At 35.3% G+C, this 26,916-nt stretch overlaps 1 protein-coding gene across 1 annotated transcript in view; it reads left to right on the top strand.

Annotated features, from left to right (window-relative positions):
- Positions 1-26,916, top strand: part of ZFAT (zinc finger and AT-hook domain containing) — a 284,095-nt gene that overhangs the window by 62,279 nt on the left and 194,900 nt on the right. The window contains exon 3 of the mRNA XM_074202542.1: positions 25,324-25,593. Within this exon, the coding sequence (XP_074058643.1) occupies positions 25,324-25,593 (270 nt within the window). The remainder of the gene's footprint in view (positions 1-25,323; positions 25,594-26,916) is intronic.

Here is a 26,916-nt window from a genome sequence, read left to right as displayed (position 1 = left end):
ACGTCTTTAAAGGGCTTTCCTTTGCCTTCTGTCATTCTCATTGCATATCTCTCAGTGCCTGCTGCTGTAGCCATTATCTTCTTCAGCCTGGCTCCTGGACACATTGTCTGGCCCATGACAGAGTCTTTGTACATGCTTATTGACTGACTTCTCAAAAAAAACCAAGGAATATGAATGTTTATTAAAAGATATTAGAATAATCACCTTTTACATTGTTATATGACTCATTTATATAGCTCTTCTAGGTCTGTAAAGTCCTTTAGGAATCCCTGCTTCACCCATGATTCTCACAACAAACCTGGAAGGTTGGGACTGCTGTTATCCCATTTTCAGTTGGGACAACCAGGCAAGTGGGAGTTAAGCAGTTTGGCTGGGATTGCATGGCTAGTAAATGCCTCCTGCGGGATTTGAACATAGGTTTTCTTGCTTCCAGAATTCTATATATTGTGCCATCAAACTCCTTTCTAAGGGAAAAATAATTATTTATGCCTAGAAAAGTTACCAGTAAAGAGCTTTTTGAATAATGATTTAGCTATTTAAATTCCCTGTCTATTTAAGTTGAAAGAATTTATATTGATCAATGATGTTGAGGTCCTGGGTTTCAGCAACTGGGTATTTCCATTTTGACCCTCTGATAGTTCAAGTAAACAGAAGGGTTTTTTTTTTTTGGTTTCTTTTTTTTTTGCAAGGCAATGTGGTTAAGTGACTTGTTCAAGGTCACACTGATAGGTAATTATTAAGTGTCTGAGGTCACATTTGAATTTAGGTCCTCCTAACTCCAGGGCTGGTGCTCTATTCACTGTGCCACCTTACTACCCCAAGTAAACAGAATTTTAAATAACTTTTATTTGACTTAATACTGTGTCAAATATATTTTATAGTTATTCATTGAATGGACATAGAGACTTTTAGCTAAACCATTTTTTTTTTGTCAATAGACTGCCCTTGTTAAATGTCAGACAGATGATCAAAAAGTGAATTCCTTTTGAAATGCTTTTCTGTTTATTCCCTGGAATAAAACCCAGGCTATCATTATAGTTAATGAATCTGGGGGCTATAAATTTCTTGTCATATTTTGTGTTTTTGCATAAGAAAATAAGTGTTGTCTTCTACTTAATAAAAAAATAATTTGGGAGGAAATTTTTCCAACTCTTCATTTCAGCTATTCCTCTTATGTATTTTCTTTTTCTGTAGAGATCTAATTATTATTATTATTATCTAGTTGGCTTCTCTAACCCATCCATTTACTGTATCTAATGCTAGTCAGCACACACACACACACACACACACACACGCACATATCTCAGGACATCATGTAGGACAAGATATGTTTCACATTATACAAAGAATATATACCTGAAAATTTTTCTGTGAGTCAAAAATGTATCATTTTTCTATTGATTTACACTATTTTTATTATCCAGTGACTTTCCAATTAATTGATAGTAGCTCTTAATACCTTAGTTTTGACTTTTCCTTGATCTCTCATTGAAATATTTAATTTGTAAAGAAATGCCGAGATATACCAAGTGAGTTTCTATTTAAAGGAATCAATGTAATGTATATTTCTGTACATCACAGGATACTTCTATTGAATACATAATTGATCCCAAGTTATCTGTTTTATTGAATGAGAATAGAAAGAACTATATTACTCAACTGTACATGCTACTTTCACAAAAACTGACCTTATTTTTAGGTCACAAAAACCTCCAAATAAATGCAAAAAAGCAAATATTAAATTTATCTTTTACCAACCAAATTGCAATAAAAATTATATTCAATAAAAAGTGATAAGGTCATTAGTTGTCTGGTTTACATTGAAAGTTTCCTTGTCATGAATACATTTACTGCAGTCATCCTGATACCAGTTTTTCCTTTTTTACTTTTTATTTATTAATAATAATTATTTGATGAAATCAACTGCCTGAAATTAATGTTTAAGATTTCAAGTCTTAGTAAAGACTGCCAGAAACATCTAAATTTCTTATTCTTACAGATTCCTTTGGTTGACTTTAACAATCTCTAGTTATTTCATGTTATGGTATTTTAGTGAGGTTCTAATGTACTGATCTTGTAATTGGAAGGGTAAGGTAAGCCTTCTAAGGAGAAATCAGTTAGTTTTATTCCTTCTTTTTACAAACAAGAAAACTGAAGTTCATAGAGGAAAAATTAGTTCTTCAAGATCACATACTTGGATAGAACCAACACCTCTGCTGTAGCATTTGACTTTCCATTTTGAACATTATCTTTGTGTAAAAGAAATATTTCCTTTCTGCTCTCAGTTTCTTCCTTTGGGGAAAATATGGGAATAATATAGGAAATACTTAACACACATAGTTATTGTGAAGAATGAATGAAATAATATATAAAATACATTGAAACCTTAAACTTGTCATCATGTCATTGTTTTTATTTCAGTGACATCGATGTGATGATGATTTTTAAACTTTTAAACTCTTAAATTATGTAAGAGAAATACATGAGTTTAAAGAAGGAATCGAAGTACCCAGCAGTTTTTAGTTGAAACATTGTTATGAGAGATTCTTTTGGATCAGTTGTTTAGCAACAATGCTCTTGGCAAGGATTTTTGGGTCAACTGACTCTTCCTCTTATTCAGCCTCTGCTTGAATATTAGGCGGCAGCCTGTTAACTAGTTAGAATTTTGCACAGAGTAAAAGGCAAAGATTCTCTTGAGCTCTCCCAAATTTCCTTCCACTCTTCAAATATCTTTAAATAAAGCCTCAAAATGAATTCTGGTGTGATACAACCCACAAAATGATGGGGTTGACATTTTCCCGCTGAAGAGAATTTTAGGAGGTTAACAGGAAAGGTCTGTTGCATTGGAGTTAACAGTGAAGTGCAGGCTGGCTGCATTCCAGCAAAGCAGATGCAGACCTTGGGGTGACTGAATTGGGGGGAACAGCAGTTCCTTCTAGAATCATAGAATTAGCTTTGGGAAAACTGATTTTCTAGTGGTGGAGTTGGTGGAGTTGTGAATTGATTCTGGAAAGCAATTTGTAACTATTCACTGGGTTATAAAACCATTCATACCCTTTGACTCAGCAATATTACTACTATATTTGTATCCCAAAGAGATAAAAAGCAAAAAAGTAAAAAGACCTATATGTAAAAATATTTATAGCAGTTCTTTTAGTGGTGGCAAAGAATTAGAATTAATTGGGGAATGGCTGAACTAGTTGAATTGTGGTATATAATTTTAGTACAAGACCTATTTCACAAGGTTCTTTTGGAGGTCAACAGGAAAGGTCTGTTGCACTGGAGTTAAGAGTGAAGTGCAGACTGGCTGCATCCCAGCAAAGCAGAAGCAGACCTTGGCTGCTCTTTGCAAACTGTAAAATTCTATGTAATTATTTTACTACTACTACAATTACTATTACAACTGCTAGTTCTACTACAACTAGTACTATTATTGTTACAACTACTATTACAACTTCTGATATTTCTTACTTCTAGTTCCTCTAACTCTTAGACTTAGCTGCTTATACCCTTCCTGAGTGGGGGTTTGTAGTTTGAGTTTTAACAAAACTAATTTTCTCATGAGATATAGTTCAAAGATACCTAGCCATAATCAAAGGCATTCTGATGCATTGGAAAGAGCAGGAGACTTGGAGTGAGTCAAACTGGATCCTGCTCTTAGCTGTGTGAGTGACCATAATCATTTTATTTTGATTTCTACTTTTCATTTTCCTCAACCTTTAAAATGAGAGATATGGACTCATCTTATAGTTATAAAATTGCCCTATTGTTACTGTTCAATGTAGATTTCCTAGGTGGTGGACCAGGTGGAGTCATCTAAAAAAGAACTCATTTAAGCCAAATAATTTATTCTTCACCATCCAGGACCATTGGTTACCTGGCATTGCCAGATTTTGAGAGCCTTACCTCAACCTTCTAGCATTTTTCAAATGCATTTATAATTTCTAAATCTGAATTCTGTTAAGTTTCAGTCATTCACCACAGGTTGACTTTAAGAAAGCATATAAGGATGTTACATTTATTTAGTTTGAGTAGTAATTAAAAGTAATGGAAAATTCATAATGAAATTCCACAGTATTTGAGACTCTTTGCCCACCAATTATTATTTATTAACTGCAGTTGATACAGTCACTTTATTTAGATGCTTATATGATAAAAATACAAATAAAGTTTTTATATTTATGAAGTATCTGTTTCTAAACTTTCAAATACACTCATTTGATCCTTAGAAACCTGGTAGTTAGGGATTGTCATTTCCATTTTTCACATGTGAAAACTGAAGCTCAGATAAATTTAGTCAATAAACAAGTTTCTGTTAATCACCTACTATTAACCTATGTTGTTTTGATTGCTCAGTGAATGGGTACAGACTAATGAAGTCATTGCATGCTCCACATGCCATCCAGCCTGTTTTTCATCTAGAAGAGGATCCTCTAGATTGTATCTACAGAATCCTTGCCCACAAACCCAATGTGTTAAGCCTCTGTCCTGTGGATAATTCCTCATAAGACTAAACACAAAGAGGACTTTGGGGTGGGATATGGCAGTATAATAGTTGAGTTCAGAGATCAGGAATGGCATCATGTGGGAGTAGGCAACTGAGCTGAGATTTAAGCTCATCAAGTAATGCATCAAATTGATTAGTGCAAAAATTTTTCTTATCCATTCAAGATGTTCTTCAATTCCTTCTCTCACCCCTGAATACAAAGGAAACTAGGGATTCTAAATGCTGAAGTGAGAAGGGAAAGCATTTCCTAGGCATGAAGGACAGTCTGTGTGAAGGTCTGGGGATGGAATGCTGTGGATGAGAAATGGCTTGAAAATCATTGGGTTGGCATACAGAGTTCATGAATTGGGAAAAAAGAGAAAATGAACCAATCATGAAGGTTTCTTAGCATGTGAGCCACTGTCATTTTTTAAGCTGGGAAATGACATTTTCTTGTGTTTTTTCTTTCCATTTCTTTTTAATTTATTATTATTATTATTATTATTATTATTGATTTGTTTTCCAATTAAATGTAAAATAGTTTTCAACATTCATTTTCATACAGTTTTCTCCCTTCCACCTTGCCTTTCCCCACCACATGCACAATCATATTAGACATATTTCCATTTTAGTCATGTTGTGCAAGAAGACAGAACAAAAGGGGAAAGGCTTCAAGAAAGAAAAAAATCAACAAATTAAAAAAATGAAAATAGTATATTTTGATCTGCATTCAGACTTTGTAGTTCTTTCTCTGGATATGGATGACTTTTCCTTAAGTCTTTTAGAATTGCTTTTGATCACTATATTGCTATCATAGTTGATCATTACACAGTGTTGTTAGTGTTCAATGTTCTTCTTCTGTTCATTTCACTCAGCATCAGTTCATATGAGTCTTTCTAGATTTTTCTGAAATCAGCCTACTCATGATTTCTTGCTCACCATTTCTTACAGAACAAGAATATTCCATTATATTCATATACCACAAGTTGTTCAATCATTCCCTAAGTGAAAAGCTTCCCCTTAATTTTCCAACACAGAAAGAACTGCTATGAATATTTTCTTGTATGTGGTTCTTTTCCCCTCATTTTATTGATCTTTTGGTGATCAAAGGTTATGTACAGTTATATGGGCTTTGGGGCATAGGTCCATATTGCTTTCCAGAAAGTTTGGATTGGGGAATGGCATATTCAAGTTGATACTTTAGGATTAATAGATCACCCTTGTGGAGGATAAATTAGAAAGGGGTACGATTTTAGACAGGGAGACCAAGATCAATTAGGAGCCTGTTTCTATTTCATCAGAGAAGTGATGACAGCTGAGCTAAGATGGGACTATGTCTTTTAGAGAGAGGACATTGAGTGCCAGGGGATAATGACTTTGCATACTTGCTAAGTGGGATGGCACTTGAACTTAACTTCTAACACTGGTTTTACTAAGCTGTGCCAAAGCAGGCCAACAATATACCCTGGTAATGATTGAACTGATTGAATTGACTTAACTTTTTCGTATCTTCTTTTACTTGTTGTTGAAAACTCTAGTCCATTTAGACAGAGGTTTGCAATTAATGCCACCTTTAATTTGGGTTTGATTACATACAAATTATTATTGTCTGCATTTTGATAGGTGCTAGAGGTTTCATGGGAACAGCTAGGTGGTGAAGAGGTTAAAGTGTGAAGTTTGGAGTCAGCGTCTCATCTTCCCCGGTTTAAATCTAGCCTCAGGCACTTAATAGCTGTGTGACTTTTGGCATGTTACAAGTCACTTTGTCTCAGGGCCTCATTTGTAAAATGAATGGGAGAAGGAAACAGCAAATTTCTTCAGTATCTTTGCCAAGAAAACCCCAATTAGAATCATGAAAAGTCAGACACAACTGAAAATGGATCAACAAGTTTTTTCATTGTCTAGTCCATTTGTTGAGAATTCAAGCCTCATGTGTGGGAATTGGTTCCTTTCTAACCCTAAGATTCTTTGATTATATAGATAACATACTTTGTAAATCAGAGCCATTGTTACTGACCTCTTCTGTAATCATAGATATTTAGTGTCAGATTCCTCCATGTTAACATTTTGGTGTTAACATGACTTTATGTGAACCACACAGTGACTGATCTCATTGACTTTGATGCAATCATAATTTTTTGTCCTCAGTATTCTATTTGGGTTTCTTGCATATGACATATTTTAAAATGATGGCATGAAGATTGAGTCAGAACAAATCATTTATTAGCTGCAGAGTGGTTTGTCAGAATACTCCTGAGGAGATTCTTGTTTCATGGAGGAGGTAGCAGAAATGACCTGAAAAATCCCTCCAATCCTTCCTTTCTGTATTCCTTTCCCTTTCCATAATAAACATATGTGTCATAGTTGGGCAGATAGCCTAATTTAGTAAGGAAATTGTGTCTTTAGCATACTTTCCCAATAAATCAAATTCCCTTCTGGAATTTTGACTTTTACCAAAATTCTAATTCTTATGTAATTCCTAATTAGCTGTTGAAACTTAGAACAGAAATTAAATATTTAGTGTCTTATTGCTTTAAGGAGGCAGTGTGGTATAAAGGAAAGAATAATGGACCTGGTTTCACATCCCAACTCTGTCATTGTCTGTGTTATTTTGGACAAATTTCAGATCACAAATAAGATTTATAATTGGAAGAGGCTTCAGGGGTCATGTAATCCGACAGCTTCATTTTACAGGTAAGGAAACTGATGCCCAAAGGAGTTAAGTAACTTATTCAAGATCATACAGGTAGAAATTATCAGAGCTGGGATTTGAACCAAAATCTTTTAAATCTATATGCAAGAATCTTTCTATCACAATGTATTGTTCCTGCTATGTGGCTCTGCCTCATTGGACCTCAGTTTCTTCAGCTGTAAAATGAGACTGATAAAACTTGCACAATCTATTTCTGTAATTGTTGTGAGGAAAGCGTTCATATATCTTTGCAGCATTTAAAACTTAAAAAAAATCTTTATATTTACAAGATCAGCCCTTAGATATGCCTCATGAAGCAGGGGATGGAGGAAATGTGCTTTTATCACCCTTTGATTATTAATTAGAATTGGATTCCTGTTCTATTTTATTGGTTTTTGTGACAGGGGCCATTGTATTGCACTGCTAGAGGTGAAATTCTTGGATTGGTACAAGACAAACAAAATGAAATCATTTGCCAACAATGTTTTCATTTATCAAGAACAAAAGTTGGAGGTTCGAAGATGATCAGATAGTTCTGTAGTTTCAATCATAAGTAATGATGACTAGTGATCTGGCAATGTTATTCCCTTTGACCTGCTAGGCTGCTTCTGAGATACCAAAGTCTTTTGAGAGGCAAACTGGGATGTACATGGTTGTCTCATTCTATCACCAGAAATCACATGCTGGTGCTCGTCTAGCGTTGATGGTACTCTGAAGTGCCTCACTGATAAAGGAGGAAGAGAAATCAATTTAAAGCCCAAGAGACTCCCACAGCAGACACACCAACATCAATAATCCTGTTTCCTTTCAAATCAGGCATGGGGAGTAATGATTTTAGATAAGGCAAATGGGAAGGATGCTTTGCATAACATAACCCTCTCTATAATAAACAAGTCATGCCACCAGTTATTTGTTTGGAGTATTCCTCTTTGATATTGAAGGACAACTATTATTTTTATTGTTACTATTATTATTTAAAAATTTGCAAAGTACTTTATCTAAACCATTACATTTTAGTGATAGCAATGAACCTAATATAATGATTAATAAAGTAGTATAATAATTCTCTTTTATTGACAAGGGACCTGAGTTTTGAGTGACATAATTTTTCCCTAAGCAGAAAGCCAGTAGATCTCAGAATCCAGAATTCATATTTTCCTGACTTCAAATCCAGTACCCTCTCCTCTATGACACTACATTAAACTTGCTGGAAGTTTTTAGGATTTCAGTTATGTTAACTATAGATACAACTATAACTTTTTTTTTTTTCAAAAAAGGTAATTAGAAACAATATTATCTAACGTAGGTGTCCCAAATTATCTTTTTTTTTTCTTCATGGAGTTAGATGTCATAGATAGAGAACTAGACCTGAAATCAGGAAAACCAGAGTTCAAATCTAAAATTAGAAACTGAATTCTTTTTTTTTAAAGATTTTATTTATTTTGAGTTTTACAATTTTTTTCCCTAATCTTACTTCCCTCCCCCCACCCCCCACAGAAGGCAATTTGTCAGTCTTTACATTGTTTCCATGGTATACATTGATCCAAATTGAATGTGATGAGAGAGAAATCATATCCTTAAGGAAGAAACAAAGTATAAGAGATAACAAGATCAGATAATAAGATATCAGTTTTTTTTCCTAACTTAAATGTAATAGTCCTTAGTCTTTGTTCAAACTCCACAGTGGTTTCTCTGGATACAGATGGTATTCTCCATTGCAGACAGCCCCAAATTGTCCCTGATCGTTGCACTGATGTAATGAGCAAGTCCTTCAAGGTTGATCATCACCCCCATGTTGCTGTTAGGGTATACAGTGTTTTTCTGGTTCTGCTCATCTCACTCAGCATCAGTTCATGCAAATTCCTCCATGCTTCCCTGAATTCCCATCCCTCCTGGTTTCTAATAGAACAGTAGTGTTCCATGACATACATATACCACAGTTTGCTAAGCCATTCCCCAATCGAAGGACATTTACTTGATTTCCAATTCTTTGCCAGCACAAACAGGGCTGCTTTGAATATTTTTGTACAGGTGATGTTTTTACCCTTTTTCATGATCTCTTCAGGGTATAGACCCAGTAGTGGTATTGCTGGATCAAAGGATATGCACATTTTTTGTTGCCCTTTGGGTGTAGTTCCAAATTTCTCCCCAGAACGGTTGGATGAGTTCAAAGCTCCACCAACAATGTAATAAAGTCCCAGATTTCCCACAACCCTTCCAACAATGATCCTTTCTGGTTATATTGGCCAGTCTGAGAGGTGTGAGGTAGTACCTCAGAGAAGTTTTAATTTGCATTTTTCTAATAAGTAATGATATAGAGCAAGTTAGAAACTTAACTCTTAATTGCTGTATGATCCTGCACAACACACTTAACTTCTGATTATTTTAGTTCCTCATCTGTAAGATGAATATAGTACCTTCTGCAAGTTTGTTGTGTGGGTCAAATGACATAATATTCATTCAGCATTTAACACAATGCCTAGAACACATTTCTATATATTTGCTCTTTTTTGCTGTTTGTTAATATTTTTATTTAAAGTTTTGAATTCCAAACTTTATTCCTGCCTCCTTCTTCCTGAGATCCTAAATATTCAGAAATAGGTTATACATATGCCTCTTCATAAAACATTTTCATGTCAGTCATTTTGTTCAAGAAGAGCTGATTTAGCAAAAGGGAAAAAAGTGAAAATAGAATGTTTCAGTCTGTGTTCAAACAATTAGTTCTTTCTGAAGTGGATAGCAAGTTTCATTATTAGTCTTTTTGTGATTGTCTTAGTTCATTGTAAGTACTGAGAATAGTGAAGTCAGTTATTTATTTATTTTAATTTTTTTTTTTTACTCACAGTTATTTATTGAATAATATTGTTATTATGTACAATGTTCTGATTCTGTTCACTCCTCTTTGCATAATTTCATGTAAATCTTTCCAGGTTTTTCTGAAATCATCCTGCTTGTCATTTCTATTTTAATATTATTATTTTTGTTTAGTTTTTGCAAGACAATGGGGTTAAGTGATTTGCCCACAGAGCTAGGTAACTATTAAATGTCTTAGTCTGGATTTGAACTGGGGTCCTCCTGCTTTCAGGAGGTGTTCTATCCACTGCCCCACCTAGCTTCCTTTCTAATATTTTTAATTTAATTTAGTTTTCAACCCCCCCCCCCCCAGTTACATGGAAAAGTAAGTTTCAGCATTTATTTCTAAAACCTTGAGTTCCAAATTCTTGCCTTTCCTCCCAGCCTGCTCTCCCTGGTGAGAAAGCAAGTTACTTACTGTAGGTTAAAAATTATATGGGCTGGGGTGGAGCCAAGATGATAGCGTGAAGGCAGGAATTTCTGGAAACTCATTCCCCCCAAAACTACAAAAGCCATCAGATTATGACTCTAGCCAAAATTTGTAGGGGTAGAACTCACAGAAAGACTGAGTGATACAATTTCCCAGTCCAAGATAACTTAGAAGTTCCACAGGAAATGTCTGTTCTACCAGGACGAGGGGTTGGGAAAAGCCACAGTGCAGCTGCAGCTACAGCACAGCCAGGCTGGGTGCCTGAGTCCAATGCAGAGGGGGTGGTTTCCAGACCAGTTGGCCTGGGGTATATCCAGAAGGGGTGGTGAGAAAACTCTGCAACACCTGAGTGAGTGTAGAGAGAAGCTCTGGCCTCAGAATAGCCTTGCGGTGAGAACCTGCAGCGGGAGTTGGCTTAGCCACCCAGCACATCCAGAGCTCTCAGCCCATAGGTGGGAAGGGGGTTGGGGGAGACAACCGAGGTCTCTCTACTGTCCCTGGGCCAGGACTCTGCTGCTTGCCCACACTCAGATCCAGATTGCAGTTTGTGCTTCCATATTGCAGTAGCCAAGCAGGGATCTTCCTCACATCTCCAGGGCAGAGGGAAGCGCCTGTGGCTATCCACATACCAAAGCACAGGAAAGAGATTAGTCAGAGGCTCTCATAAGATCTTGGAGGAATTAAGGTCCCTGTGGGTTGTCCCAACACCCCCCCATCCCCCCACCCCCCAAGCCTTGGTGGTAAATCAGTCATAGGCTGAGGAAATGAGCAAACAATTAAAAAAAGAAGAATCTGACCAAAGAAAATTACTTTGATCCCAGGGAAGATCAAAACACATACTCAGATGATGATTAAAATCAAAGCTTCTGTATTCAAAACCTCCAAGAGAAATAGAAAATGGACTCAAGCTATGGATGATCTGAAAAAAGACTTTTAAAAACAGTTAAGGGAGGTAGAGGAAAAACTGGGAGGAGAAATGAGAGAGATGCAGATACATTATGAAAACCCAAGTCAGCAACTTGGTGAAAGAAATACAAAAAAAAAATACTGAAGAAAATAACATATTAAATACCAGTTAGGCCAAATGGAAAAAAGCACCACAAAAGGCAAATGAGGAGAAGAATGCCTTAAAAAGCAGAACTGGCTATCTGGAAAAGGAGATAAAAAAGTTCTCTGAAGAAAATAACTCCTTCAGATGCAGAATGGAACTAAAGGCAGCTGATGATTTTCTGAGAACTCAAGAAGAAGAAAAACTATACCAGAAAACCAAAAATTAGAAGAAAATGTGCAATTATCTCATTGGAAAAACAACTGACTTCAAAAACAGATCCAGGAGAGATAATTTTAAAATTATTGGGTTACCTGAAAATCATGACCAGGAAAAGAGCCTAGACTTCATTTTTCAAGATATAGTACAGCAAAATTGCCCAGAGATCCTAGAAGCAGAGGATAAAATAGAAATTGAGGGAATTCACCAGTCACCTCCTGAAAGAGATCCAAAAATATTATAGCCAAATAGGAATTATAGCCAAATAGGAATATTATAGCCAAACTCCAAAACTCCCAAGTCAAAGAGAAAATACTAAAAGCTGCCAGAAACAAGCAATTCAACTACCGTGACTCTATAGTCAGGATTACACAGGATCTTGCAGCATCTACCTTAAAGGCTCATAGAATTTGGAATATGATATTCTGGAAGGCAAAAGATCTTGGTTTATAACTGAGAATCAGTTACCCAGCAAAACTGAAGATCCTCTTTTCAGGGAAAAAGAAGGACTTTCAATGAAACAGGGAACTTTCAAACTTTACAATTGAAACAACCAGAGCTGAACAGAAAGTTTGATTTCTAAGTACAGGACTCAGGGGAACCATAGAGGGGGTGGAAGAGAAGGACTAACTATGAGAAACTTAATGATGTTGAACTGTTTGTATTCCTGCCTGGGAAGAAGATACTGATAACTCATTTAACTTTCTCATTTATAAGGGCAGTTAGAAGGAGCATATATAAGCAAGGCATATTATAATGGTATATTATAGAAAAAAGATGGAGTCAATGGGTGATAAAGAAAGTATGGGGAGGAAGAGAAAGGAAAGGAAGAAGGTACTAAGATATTTCACATAAGAGTTAAGAGAAAGCTATTACAATGTAGTGGAATGGGGAAAAGCGAGGGAGAATGAGTGAGCCTTTATTCTCATCAGAAATGGCTCAGAGAGGGGACATCATACACACTTAATAGGGTGTAGAAATCTATTTTAGCCTAGAGAAGAATGAGAGGAAAGGGATGGGATAAGTGGGAACAGGGTGAGGGAAGAGGGGAATAGGTGATAGAAGAGAGGAAAGATTGTGAGAGGGTACTCAGATACAGTACACTTTTGAACAGGGACAGGATGAAAGAAGAGAGAGAATGGAGAATAGAGAATAGAGAATCTCTATTCATATGAGAGTGGGGAGGAATAGAGGGAAATAGAGCTAGTGATAGCAACTGTGGGGAAAATATTGAAACAACTTCTCTGGTGGTTATGATGGGGAAGGCAACTCATCCTAGACAGAGCCATTGGAATCTGAACACAAATTGAAGTACACTTTTTTTTTCCCTCTCACTATTCTTGAGGTTTCTCATCTTTTTGGTGTATGTGTAGGGGAGTTTAAGATTACTCTCACAACAAGATTATTCTAATAATATAATATAAATAAACAAAAAATGCAGAAAACTAGATAAAATTGTGTGGCCATGAAAATCATTACTGTAATAGTCATGCCATAAAAGTAAACATAATCTCTCCCTCTCTAACCCCCCAAGAAAGAAATATCAAGAAAAGTAGAGGAAAAAAGTATGCCTCAGTCTGTATTCAGACACTATCAGCTCTTTGGGTGGATGGCATTTTTTTTTTAGGTTTTTGCAAGGCAAATGGGGTTAAGTGGCTTGCCCAAGGCCACACAGCTAGGTAATTATTAAGTGTCTGAGACCGGATTTGAACCCAGGTACTCCTGACTCCAGGGCCGGTGCTTTACCCACTACCTAGCTGCCCCCTGTATAGCATTTTTTATCATAAGCCCATCAGAGAAATTGCTTCAATATTTTTTTCCCCACAGTTGCTATTTCCCTCAATCCTATTTCCCCTCCCCCACTCCCATTTATTTTATTCTGTCTTCTTTCACCCTGTCCATCCTCAAAAGTGTATTGCATCTGATCACCCTCTTGCACCATCATTCCTCTCTTCTAGCACCTACCCCCCATCCCCATCCTCTGTCTCCCATTCCTTTTCTCTCCTATTTTCCTCTTGGGTAAGATAGATTTTTACAATCATTTGATTGTGTATGTTATTTCCTCTCTGAGCCATTTCCGATAAGAGTAAGGCTCTCTCACTCCCCCTCACCTTTCTCTTCTACCACTCCACTTCAAAAAGCTTTTTTCCATCTTTTCCCCTAAAAGAGGATGTTCGGTTTTTCTGTGTAGTTGTTTCTTGGTTGTAATCCAAGCCCTTTTGCCTTCTGGAATATCATATTACAAGCCATATAAGCCCTTAAATGTAGGGCTTCCTGACTGAACTTCCATGATATTTGAATTGTTTTTGTCTGACTGCTTTTATTATTTTCTCCTTAACTTGGGAATTCTGAAATTTGGCTTCAATATTCCTGGAAGTTTTGATTTTTGGAGTCTCTTTCAGGAGGTAGTGGGTGAATTCTTTCAATTTCTATTTTACTTCTGCTTCTGGGGTATCAGGGCAATTTTCCTGGAGTATTTTTTGAAAAAAATGAAGTCTAGGCTTCCCCTCCCGCCATCCTCAAGGAGCTTATGTTCTTTTGAGCATAAAGACCATCTTGCAGGTAAACTATCAGAAACAAAATGTAGACAAGACAACTCCTGGGGATGCAGATGGGCTTTTAGGTGGCTCCAGATTCTGGGAGGCAGAGGGGAGAAGGAAGGGCCTCCCAGGCCTAGAGTGAAGCTGGGGCAAAGGCACAAGGGTGAGAGATGACACGTCCACTACTGGGACCAGCAAGTGTTGCCCATGTGGTGAAGGAGATGATGCTGAGGGGTCTGCAGGAGCCAACATCTGAAAGCATTAAGTACCAACTGGAGGAGCATCAGGGTCCAGAGCCAACACTCTTCACAGTTGGATCGATGTCAGAGGCATTGTGTAAGAGTCCGTGCAGATGAGACATTTGTATCGGTTCCCACAGGACAGCTGCTGCTCCAATTCCTGTACACGGGCCTTCAGGGTCTCAATTGTGATCACAGCTGAGTCCTCTGTGATCTTTTCAGTGTCACTGTTCTTGCATGTCTTCTGTATGGTGACCTCCTGCTTACTGCTCTTACCATTCCTTGTGGAGGGCATCTCATCACTGGCCCACTTAGAGAACTCTGGCATTATCCAAGTGCTGGGTGTGCCACCATTTAGCATAGCTCCCCGGTAGGCTTTTTTTTTTTAAATAACTTTTACGTAGTTCAATAATTTTAAAATTACTTCTTCTGGATCTGATTTCTAGGTCAATTGTTTTTCCAGTGAGATATTTCACATTTTCCTCTAGTTTTTCATTCTTTTGGGTTTTTGTTTATTCTTTCTTGATTTCTCATAAAGTCATCAGCTTCCCTCAGTTCCATTCTAAATTTTAAGGAATGATTTTCATCAAAGAACTTTTGCATCTCTAGCATGCCAGCGATGAGGGTTCCAATCTCAGCTCAAAAGTTTGGGAACATGTGGGGCTGGGTTGGGCTCCCCTAATGCAGGGGAACAAAACTCTAGCAACTGAAGTATAGACAATATACTAGGCAAGCTGTAAGCCAGTGACCAGATCCTGGCCCCCATCACCAAAAGCTTGGAGCTATACCCCCTGTGCACTAGAAGCAGATCTCAGCTACCAAAAGGAACAAAAAAATTAAGAATAGAAAAAATGGAGAGCAAATGCCTAAATGTGAAATCTCAGAAAGAGGTTTATAAATTGGTATCAGATCCTAAAAGACCTCTTAGAGGAACTCAAAACCAAAAAGAAGAAAAATTGAGAAAAGAAATGAGAGACATGCAAGAGAATTATGAAAAATTGACTGAAGAAAATTTATTTGTAAAATTGACCAAATGAAAGAAGAAACTAATTCCTTCCTTTAAAAGTAAAAATGACATGGAATGTTGTTCTATTAGAAACCAGGAGGGATGGGAATTCAGGGAAGCCTGAATCCCTGCATGAACTGATGCTGAGCGAGATGAGCAGAACCAGATAAACATTGTATACCCTAACAGCAGCGTGGGGGTGATGATCAACCCTGATGGACTTGCTCATCCTTTCAGTGCAGCAGCCAGGTACAATTTTGAGCTATCTGCACTGGAGAATACCATTTGTATCCAGAGAAAGAATTATGGACTTTGAACAAAGACCAAATACCATTATCATCAAATTAGAAAAAAAAAAGCATTATATTATTATATAATTTTACTTTCTCTAACTTTATTTTTCTTCCTTAAGGATATGATTTCTCTGTCATCACATTCAACTGAGATCAATGTATAACATGGAGCCAATGTAAACACTAACAGAATACCTTCTGTGGGAGGTGGGGTGAGGGAAGTAAGAATGGGGGAAACAATTGTAAAACTCAAAGTAAATAAAATCTTTAAAAAAATAAATATATAAATACAAAAAAGTAAAATGACAAATTGGAAAAATAATATAATTCATCAAAAATAAAATTAACCAACTGGAAAAGTAATATAACAAATCAAAAACTAAAATTGACCAACTAGAAAAGAACTATAACTCATCAAATATAAAATTAACCAACTAGAAAAGGAAAATGACTCATCTAAATATCAACTAGAAAAGGAAACACAAAAACCAGTGGAAGAAAATAAAACCTTAAAAATTAGAATTAAACAAATAGAAACTAATGAATTTGTGAGATACCAAGATTTAATCAAACAAAACCAAAAGACTCTAAGAAATAGAGGAAATTGCAAAGTACCTCATAGGAAAAATAACCAACCTGGGCAATAGATCCAGGAGAGGTAATTTATGATTTATAATTTATAATTTATTTCAGGTCTACCTGAAAGTCCCACAATTAGAAAAAGAGGCTGGACAATATTTTTCAGGAAATTATCTTGGAAAACTGCTCTAATATCCTATAACAAGAGGAGAAAAATAATCCTTGAAAGAATCCCAGAAAGATACACCCAAATGAAAACTATAAGGAATATTGTAGTCAAATTTCAGAATTCTCCAGTCAAGATGAAAATATTACATTCAGTCAAAAATAAAGGAATTTAAACACCTGGGAGACACAATTTGTATTGTTCAGGAGTAGCCAGTTTCCATATTAAAGGATTAGAAGGCTTGAATATGATATTCCATAGGGCAAAAGAACTTGGGATTACAACCAAGAATCAATTTCCCTGCAAAATTCATCTTATCCTTTCAGGGGGAAAATATGAGTTTTCAGAGAAATAGAAGATTTTCAAACTTAACCTGGTAAAAAAGAACTAGAACCAAACATAGAATTTGATCTTTAAATACAAGACTCAAGAGATGGGTAAAAAGGTAAATGGGAAGGGGAAAAATGTTAATCAATAAGACTAAATTGTCTACATTCTTATATGTGAAGATAAATTCTTATAACTCTTGAGAACTATAATTCTCTTAAGTCAGTTGAAAGGAGCATATTTAGGCAGATGGTATGGGTAGAAATTGACTATGACTTTATCAAATTTTTAACTTTTGAAGGTTGTATTTCTCTTAGGAAAATTAAAGGGAAGGTACTTTGAAAGAATGTGTGAGTATAAATTGATTATACTTTGATGATGCTTCTGGGTCTTGAGAATTATATTTCTAATGGAACAACTGAGGGGGGACAGTATTTGGATAGAGGGTGTCAGTATGAAGTCATTCAATCAAGCAACCTTTGAGAATTATACTTTGATTAGGACATGAAAAAGGAGTATATGTTGAGCATGTGGGTATAAGGCAATAATTAAGGCATGCAAAAAAAGGATTATGCTGGGAGAAGAAGGCATTAGAGGAAAAATAACACATGATGAGGCACAAAGCATCTGATGAAGTACAGGGAAAGCAGGGAGGATGTGAGTACTGAGTAAATCTTACTCTCAACATATTTGACTCAAAGAGAGAATAACATATATTCCCAACTGAGTTTAGAAATTGATCATACCCTACAAGGTAATAGGGGAGGAAGGGTAAAGAAAGGGAAAGATGAGGATGATAAAAAGGGAAGGGGAAAGAAAACATAGAGGTGAAATTAAAATTAAAGTTGAAAAAAAGTAAAGTAAAATGGGAAAGGAAGAAGAAAAGGGAAGAAGGCTAATAGAAGGGAGAGCAGATTGAGAGAGAGATTTTAGAAGCAAAATATTGGTGAGAAAAGATAAGGGGAAAAGAGAGAGAAAAGTACAAAGGGGGGAAGTTAGATTAGAGGGAAATACAGAATTAGTAATCTTAATTGTGAATGTGAATAGGATGAACTCTCCTATAAAGCAGTAGTGGATAGCAGAATGGATTAAAAACCAGAATCCTACAATATGATTGCAAGAAAATATTTGAAGCAGAGAGATACACACAGGGTAAAGGTAAAAGACTGGAGCAGAATATATTATGCTTCAACTGAAGTTAAAAAAAAGAAGCAGGAATAACAATTGTGATTTCAGCAAAAGCAAAAAATAGGTCTTATTAAAAGGGATAAGGAAGGAGAAAGACATTTTAAGGCTAAGGCTAAATAATTGATGTATTTGTGAAAAACTTAAAATGCCTATCATTTGGGGAATGATTGAACAAACTATGGTATATGAATGTTATAGAGGGTGGTAAAAATGTGAAACTCAAAATTTTGCAAAAAAGGATTTATAATGAAAGCTTAATCTGCATGTAATTGGAAAATAAATAAAAAATATTTTAAAAATTAAGATGGGAGATGAAAAGCAAAGTGTCCTATGTGTTGAAAAGAGGGAATATCAATTTATCTATATCATAAAGTATGGAAGAGGGATGAATACATAAGGAGGCTGGGAAGATAGATTGGGAACTCATGAAAGCTAAGTAGAGAAAATTTAAAAGCTAAATAGAGAAATTGAGATTTCATCTTAGAGGTAATGGGGGGCCATTGGAGTTGGCTGAAGGAAAATGATATAGTTAGCATTAGGAAGCTAAGAGCAGTAATAAGGATGTTTTTGAGTGCTGAGAGACTTGAGTCAGAGAGATCAATTAGGAAGTTTACTGTAATAATCAAGGTCAGAAGTGATGAGGTATGAACTAACATGATGGTACTATATGTATGGCAAAAGGAATCATATGTGAGAGTTGGTGTAAAGGTAGTAATGGCAAGATTTGAGAAGGGTTTGAATGCATGGGTGAGAGAGGAGAATTTAAGGATCATGTTGAGTTTACAAATCTGGGAGGCTGAAAGAATGGTTGTGTCTTGACAGGAATAGGGAAGTTCAGAAGGGGGTGAATTTTCTGAGAAAGATAATTTTTTGGACAGCTACTTTACTTGGTTTTGACCCCTCAAACATCATGCTTCCCCCAGAAAAAGATCATCACAGAAATCTCATCATCATGAAAATTGCTTTACCTTTAGGACTTGACACCTCATAAGTTCCCTCAGTTGTGGCTTCCCTCTGATTTGAAGACTGAAGGCAGAACAAAAAAGTACTTTCAAAGTCTCTCTTTATAGAGGGCTTAGAATTTCCAGCCAGCTCTTTATTTTCTACCATTGCTGTGCTTGGTTTTCTCTTTATGAGCACCAATCCTCCGTTCTGAGTTGCCTCTGGCAGCTCCTCTCTCTGTTCCCTTTTGTTTTCATTTATGTATTATCTTCCTCCATTAGATTTTAAGTTCTGAGGATAGGGACTGTTTGTTTTTCTCATTTATATCACTGGTGCCTAGTATAGTGCCTGGCATGTAATTAGCACTTGATAATTTTTATTGGTCATTGCCTATATTGAGTTTGAGATGTGTCTAGATTCTCCAGTTGGAACTGTCTACTTAGGGAGGGAAAAAATGACTGAGAACAGAGTCTTAAGCTCACCTGCTTATAGATATAGATGGTAAGCCAAAAAGGAGACTGAGGAGTGTTTAGAGAGGTAGAAGAACCATGTGAACTTATTGCCACAAAAATCCAGAAAGGAAAAATGTACCCAATGGTAAGGAGTGATTGACAGGAATAAATACAGTAGAATAATGAGTTGATAGATAGGATTTTGGCAATTAAGACATACCTACTATGTGCCTATTAATTGGGAACTCACAGAACATTAAAAAGAAGCAGAAAAATTGTGGTAGGGAGGTTATCAAATGGGGCATAATAGAGTAAAGTAACCAGGTGGGAAATGATCTGAGAAAGTGTGAGTTAAAAAGTTGATTTCATTTTGCAGAATGATGAGTTTCTGGATATGTGAATTCCAGGAGACAACTGGTAACATGAAGAGAACAGATTCAGTTTAAATGGTGAGTTCTGAAACTAGAATGCAAAGGATTAAGAAATTACTGAGAGGAAAAGGAAGTAGTGAGTATAAATGACAACTTTTTTTCAGGAACTGGTTGAGAAGGGGGAAGAAATTTTAGTGTCTAGTGAAGGTTATTTTCAAGTTTGGTAGCTCCTTGAGCATTCTTGAAAGGGACAGGAGGGGAAAGGAACCAGTAGATAGGAATAGGCTGAAGGTTCGAAAGAAAGGGATGGTGCTTGAGGTTGTATTCTGTTTCAGAAAAATGAAAGGGAAAGGGATGATTGTGGACATGTGTAGAGCAAGGTAGGTGTCAAGTGGAAGCCACCTCATTTTCAGTAGTATGGGAAAGGAGAGAAGAAACTTTGTGTGTTTATTTGTTTGTGTGTGTGTTAGGACTTTTGAGATGAAGAGAAAAGGGGGAACATGATGATGAATGATGAAGTTGGGTTCAGATTATAAAGGGAGGAAAGTGAGGTTTGAACACAACTAATGGTCTGTGAAAGGACTAAATGGCTGGAAAGTTTGAAGGATATGAGGTGAAGGATAGCTAGGAGACATGGAATGATGGGAGTTTATCATCAGATAAAGGAATGTCATAGTAGTGACTTTCAGAGAAATTTCAGCCTAAGTCCCTGACTAGCCAAGTTTCCTTGTTTCTCCTGCCAACTGTGTTGACCTTTATCTAGGTACCTCCTGTACTTTCCACAGCCCAGATGCAGGCCTTGCTTACTCGTACCCTTTATATTGCTTCATTTTCCTGGCTCACATCTTCCCCCCTTCCCCCAGCAATTTATTCTAAAATCATTTTTATTGATGTCTTTTTTACATTACATATGTAGATTGTGCTATTTCTTGAGAGATCTTTTAGCAAAGTAAATAATTATGAAAAATTACATTATTTGATCTCATCTGAAAGTTCACATAGTAATCCACATCTATGGTACAACCTTTACTCCTATTTAAACATTTTAATTATTTTATATAACATAAATTTATTTTTCTTTCTCACGCCATTAAGAAATGAGGAAAGAAAAATTAATCGTAATAGATATTCACAGTCAAGCAAAGAAATTCCCTTAGTAGCTTTATATAGAAATGTATGTCTCATTTTGTACCCTAAATTTATCACCTCTCTGTAAGGAGGCTGATAGAATGTTTATCATAAATTCTCTGAAATCATAGATGGTCATTTTGTTGATCATAGTACTTATAGCTATCAAAGTTGTTTGTACTTGCTATGTTGTTATTGCTGTATAAATTCTTCTGGTTCTGCTTATTTCATTCTTCAAGTTTATATTGTTCATTTTTATAATATTGATGTTACAATATAAATCAGATCTGTCAAACATGAAGCCCATAGTTGCATTATGATCTGTAACTCTCCAGAGTGTATCTGCTCCAACCAGGTTAAAATGTGACTGAAATATATTTTAAAAAATAAATAAAAATACAGTAACACATAGAAAAAGTTAATATGTGATTTTCTAAAGTAATATACAATATGAAGGATTCTTTTGTATGATTAAGGGTCCTCATTTAAATTTGCATTTGATATCTCTGATATAAATTGTTCTGGTTCTGCTCACCTCATTCATCAGTTCATGTAAATCTTTCCATATTTTTGACCATAGTGGGTCAAAGGGTGTGAACTGTTCAGTAATTTTTTTTGGCATATAATGCTCAATTGCTTCTCAAAATGATTATACACATTCATAGGCCCACTAAAATGCACTAATGAACCTATTTTCCCATGGCTTCTCCAATATTGATCATTCCTCCTTCCCCACGTATTATTATTATTATTATTATTATTATTAGCCAATTTGATGGTTTTGAGGTTGAATCTCAAATTGCTTTAATTTGCACTGTCATGCATTTTTAAATGGCTATAAAGTGAGTTTCTTCCTTTCAGAACTGCCTTGATCATATCCTTAAATTTATTATTTTTTGTAAATGAGTGCTACTTATAAATTTGAATCAGTTCTTTATAAATCTTAACAATTTGACCTTTTTCAGAGAAATTTGTTATGTAGGTTTTTCTCATTTTTATCTCTTAATCTTTTCTATATTGATTTGTTTGAACAATGACTTTAATTTTTGTAATCAGAATTTTATCCATTTTAATCTTTTATGATTTTCTTTACTTCTTTGTGACTTTTTCATCTATCCATCTAGTCTCATAACTTTTTCATTTTTCTCTAATTTATGATATTATGTTTTATATCTACATCACTTATTTATTTGGAATTTATCTTTGTTTAAGTCAGGGCTGTCTAACCTTTTAAAAGTTTTTATTTAAACAATAAACAATATATTTTGATTTGCCATTTTAGTGAAGACTCTGGTGGTTTGGCTTTGTTTGCTAAAGCATTTAGTAAACCTACAGTGGGGCTGTATAATATCGTACTGTGGACAGCTTTTTGGACAGCTCTGGTATAAGTTGTGAGATTTAGGTCTAAGTCTGATTTCTTTTATGTTCTTGTTCAAATTTCTTATAAGTTTTTAATAAAATTTTGGGTTCTTTTTTATTAGATTGTTAGCTCCTCAAGGTATGAACTGTTTTTTGTCTTTCTTTGTATCTCCAATATTTAGCATAATGCCTGGCACATGGTAGATGCTTAATTCATTGACTTAATTAAATATTTTGATTGACTGACAGTAGCTAGTATCTTTGTGTTTCTTGACCATTAGGATACATTTAATTGCCTTTTGCATGTTGTGTGGCTAATCTATTCCACTTAATCAGTCTCTGATTTTTAACTAATATGAAATTATTTTGAGGATTACTCTTTTTTGCTATATAGTTTGAAATCTGGAATTGCTGATCCTCCATTATTTGCTCATTTCTTTATTTCCCCAGAGTTTCTCAACCTTTTTTGCCTCTATATGAATTTTATTATTTTCTTCTGGTGCTATAAAATAATGCTTTATTGATTCAGGTAGAATTGTAAAAATCAATTATTGTAGTTTTTCATTTTTATTATGACTTATCCTACCTATGAGCAATTAACATTTTTTCAAAATATTTAGGCCTGCCTTTATTTCTGTAAGTCATAATTTTATTTGTATTTATATAGTTTTTATGAGTATCTTGGTAGGTAGGGCCCTAGATATTTTATACATTCTGTAGTTATTTTAGATAGATTTGCTCTTTCAGTCTCTTCATGATGGAGTTTATTGGTATTATGGAAAAATGCTGATAATTTGTGAAGATTTATTTTACATCCTACAAGTTTGCTGAAGTTATTGTTTCAGTTATTTTAATTGACTGCTTAAGTTAAGTATGTCATTTTATAATCTGCACAAAATGATCACTTTGCTTCTTTTTAAATATATATGGTTATTTCTATTTCTTTTTGCTCATCTTATTACTATAGCCAGCATTTCTGGTACTATGACAAATAGAATTAGTGGCAATGGACATATCTCCTTTCCATTTCCAATCAATAATTGCCAGTCATATTCTAAAAATTCTATTTAGATCCCTCTTTCTTGTTTATTTTTTTATTAGATTCATCCATCCCCCCACACTATTATGGTTTTTATTATCTCTCCTTGTAATTAATGTATTTTCTTTGAGTATTTAAAAACTATGCCAATTTTATATCTGTGTTTAAATATTAAAATGAATTTGTTACTGTTGAACAAAAGGTATCTAATTAAGTCTAATTTTTTAATTAAAGTATAATAACATGATTGTTACTGCTGATTTTTCAGCTAAAGGATAATAGATTTTCCTCCAACCCCTTGTTTTAAACCTATGTGAATCTTTTTATTTCAAGTGTATTTCTTGTAAACAGCATATTTTTTGGATTTTGCTCATATCTTCGGTTTTATTTCTGAATAGAAGCAACTTCTTTTCCCCTCAGCACTGTTCTCCCTCCACACATCTTCCAATGGTTACCATCTGAATACCTTTCTTTTAGGGCGGCTAGGTGGCGCAGTGGATAGAGCACTGGCCCTGGAGTCAGGTGTACCTGAGTTCAAATTCTGTCTCAGACACATAATAATTAACTAGCTGTGTGGCCTTGGGCAAGCCACTTAACTCCATTTGCCTTGCAAAAAAAAACTAAAAAACAGACAAACAAACCAAAAAAAAAAAAAAAACCCTAACTGAATACCTTTCTTTGAACTGGAAATTCAGGCTTTTATCTAATTTTTGACATTAGTAATGGTGTTATACACATTTACAGACCCGCTAACAATGCACCAATGAACCTGTTTTCCTGGTGTAAAATAGAGAAGATATCACAGTGCTACATGTGATTCACTGTCAGTTTATTTATAGGCAGGGATTGTTCACTTCTGGGTCCCTTGGCTGGGGGATGTGTCATATATATGGGGTATTTGTCATATATATGCATTATTTATATACCTTTTCATTTTGAAGATTCATTCCCTTGTACATATGGGGACCTGAAAGATTAAAAGAAAGCTATTCAGGTAGCTAGCATCACTATTCAAGACATATTCAAGTATAGCAGTTGGGACTGACCTCAACACATAGGTGATTTTGTGGGGAGTGATTTATAGGTGAGTGGAAGGATGTCAGTGGAACCATTCAAGTTCTTTCACAGCAACATTGTCCTATTCCACTGTTACATAGAACCAACAACATTTAGATTTCTCCCCCTAAAATCTATTTTATTTTTAAAGACTGTTTTCACCATTAAGAAGTAGAAGAATAATCAAAAAAAAATTTAAAGTGGTAAAGTAATTTTAAAGTTTCTAATGCAGATCCTCCATCCCTGACATTTAAATTCAGTTGGTCGCTAGGAAACTATGTAAAGTTATTATTTATTTTTAGTTCCTTAGTTTCTTGCTTTGGGTTGTATCCCCCCCCCCTCCTTCTGGACAATTTGACTCAAATAATTATGATTCAGAGAAGTAGTTTGAATGGTTGTACAACTCATTAAAAACAAAACGAGCTTAAGTTAAAGCAGCCTTTTATTTTTAGAACCTATTTCAAAGAAGTATTTTTGCATTTTTTCTGGAACTGACTTTATATTAAAATGATGGTTAACAAAGAACATGATTTGTGATCCAGGAGCTGTCAGTCATAGCTTAAATCATAACAGCTTTCATTGAAGTTGCATATAAGTACTCTGATAAAATAATATGTTGCAGTCAGGGAAAAGAAAGGTGTCAGAGCTCTAAAACTGTCGAATATATTATAGGTTACTAAATAGCTATAATGGTGTCAGTTTGTAAGGCTGTTATTAGTGCACAGCTGTTAGCACCCTGACTTTTTTTCTTCCCATTTTGGCTTTTGAATGTGCTTTCATAGCTAAAATGTGAAATTCTACCTGTATTTTCATACTTGGATGTTGTAATACATGATCTCACTTCCCAATGTCCCCTTTCACCCCCTTCATGCAATTGTGTCACTATGTTCTTTTTAATGCTTCTTTATAGAACTTTTGGTAGTAAAGAGAAAACGAGGAAGACCAAAAGGCTCAACTAAGAAACTCTGCCCTGATGAGGAATCAACAGAAAATAATAACTGTAGTCCAAGTGAAGAAAATCAACTGGCTTCCCCTGAAGGAAATAGTCTTCCTGAAGTTATTGACGTTGTGCCTGGCAACTTGGAATGCAGTAAATGTTGTCGGAAATTCTCTAACGCTCGTCAACTAAGAAAACACATCTGCATTATTGTGTTGAATATAGAAGAGGAAGGTGAACCAGGTAACTGACTTCTTTAGCATACAACATAGTAATATATTTTAATACTATCCCCATGTGTATTATGTGTTGAGATAGACATTGATCACACTTTGGTAAACAACTCTTGAATCATATAAAAATATTCATTAAATCTTTTTCTTTGTAAATAACTGTCCTGAGTACTATAAAGGATACAAAGATGAATAAGACATGTTACCTGTACTTGAGAAGCAGCAATATAGTTGTAGAAACATGCCATACATGTATAGAAAATTAATTAAGAATGAAACATTTAAATAACATTCAAATAAAATAGAGAAGATATCACAGTGTTACCTATGATTCATTGTCAGTTTATTTACAGGCAGGGATTGTTACCTTCTGGGTCCCTTGGCTTGGGGATGCTTTACATAAAAGGTGGGAGTAGATTTCAATTTGGTTAGATAGAGAAGCTGGCAAGGATCCTCTGAATGGGTGGGGGAATGGGAACCAAAGTTCAGAGGTTGAAATTCCTAGAGCAGGGGCAGGGAACACCAGGCCCATAGCCTTAGAGAGTCTGCTAAATTATTTGGTCTGGTGCTTCCTCAGCAACAGCAGATTCAATAAATCTAGGAGCTTTTTTTGAATTAATTAAATGTTTGACTAAATATAGCAGGTTAATTTTTAATTGATAATTTTGTATGGCCCAGATATGATGGTATAAATATCTAAATGGCCCTTGGCAGGAAAAAGATTCCCCACCCCTATCTTAGAACAAATTTGAGAGACTAAATTTGCCAGTTTAGCTAGAGCCGAGGCTTTCATGAAAAGCTGTATAATGGATAAGCCTACAAAGATGTGTTGGAGTCAAATTACAAAGAACCTTGATGAATGTCTATTAAAGATGATCAAGGCAACTTTAACAAGCCAATTTTAGAGTAGGCCATAGGCTATAAATGAATTTTTGAGGTAGAATTTCAATAGCTGAAAGTGTACTAAGGCAAGAATCTGATTGCATTACTCAGTGATTAACTCCCTCTCCTTCTATCATGCCCCTCTCATTTCAGTCATTCAGAACTCTTTTCAGGACCAGCCATGTTCTTTGTTCCTTTCTGCCTGCTTCTTCCTTCCGATCCTCAAACTCAAACCCTCAACATCCTCTCCTTTTGCTATCTCATTCTTTGACTGAATGCTCTGAAATGTTATATCACCAGTAACATACTTATTTTTGTTTTAAAATTTTACTTTCTCTCTCCCTCAATCCTTTTGTAAACTCACTTAATCCTGTTTCCCTTCTGATGATACAGTTCCCCTTTCCAGAATTACTTTTCTTTAAAAATCTTTCAATATTTTTATTTTTTGTGG

This window comes from Macrotis lagotis, chromosome X (genome assembly GCF_037893015.1).
Source record: "Macrotis lagotis isolate mMagLag1 chromosome X, bilby.v1.9.chrom.fasta, whole genome shotgun sequence".
NCBI classification, from domain to species: Eukaryota; Metazoa; Chordata; class Mammalia; order Peramelemorphia; family Peramelidae; genus Macrotis; species Macrotis lagotis.
The sequence above is the reverse complement of the archived record's forward strand: the minus strand, read 5'-3'. Positions and strand labels throughout refer to the sequence as shown.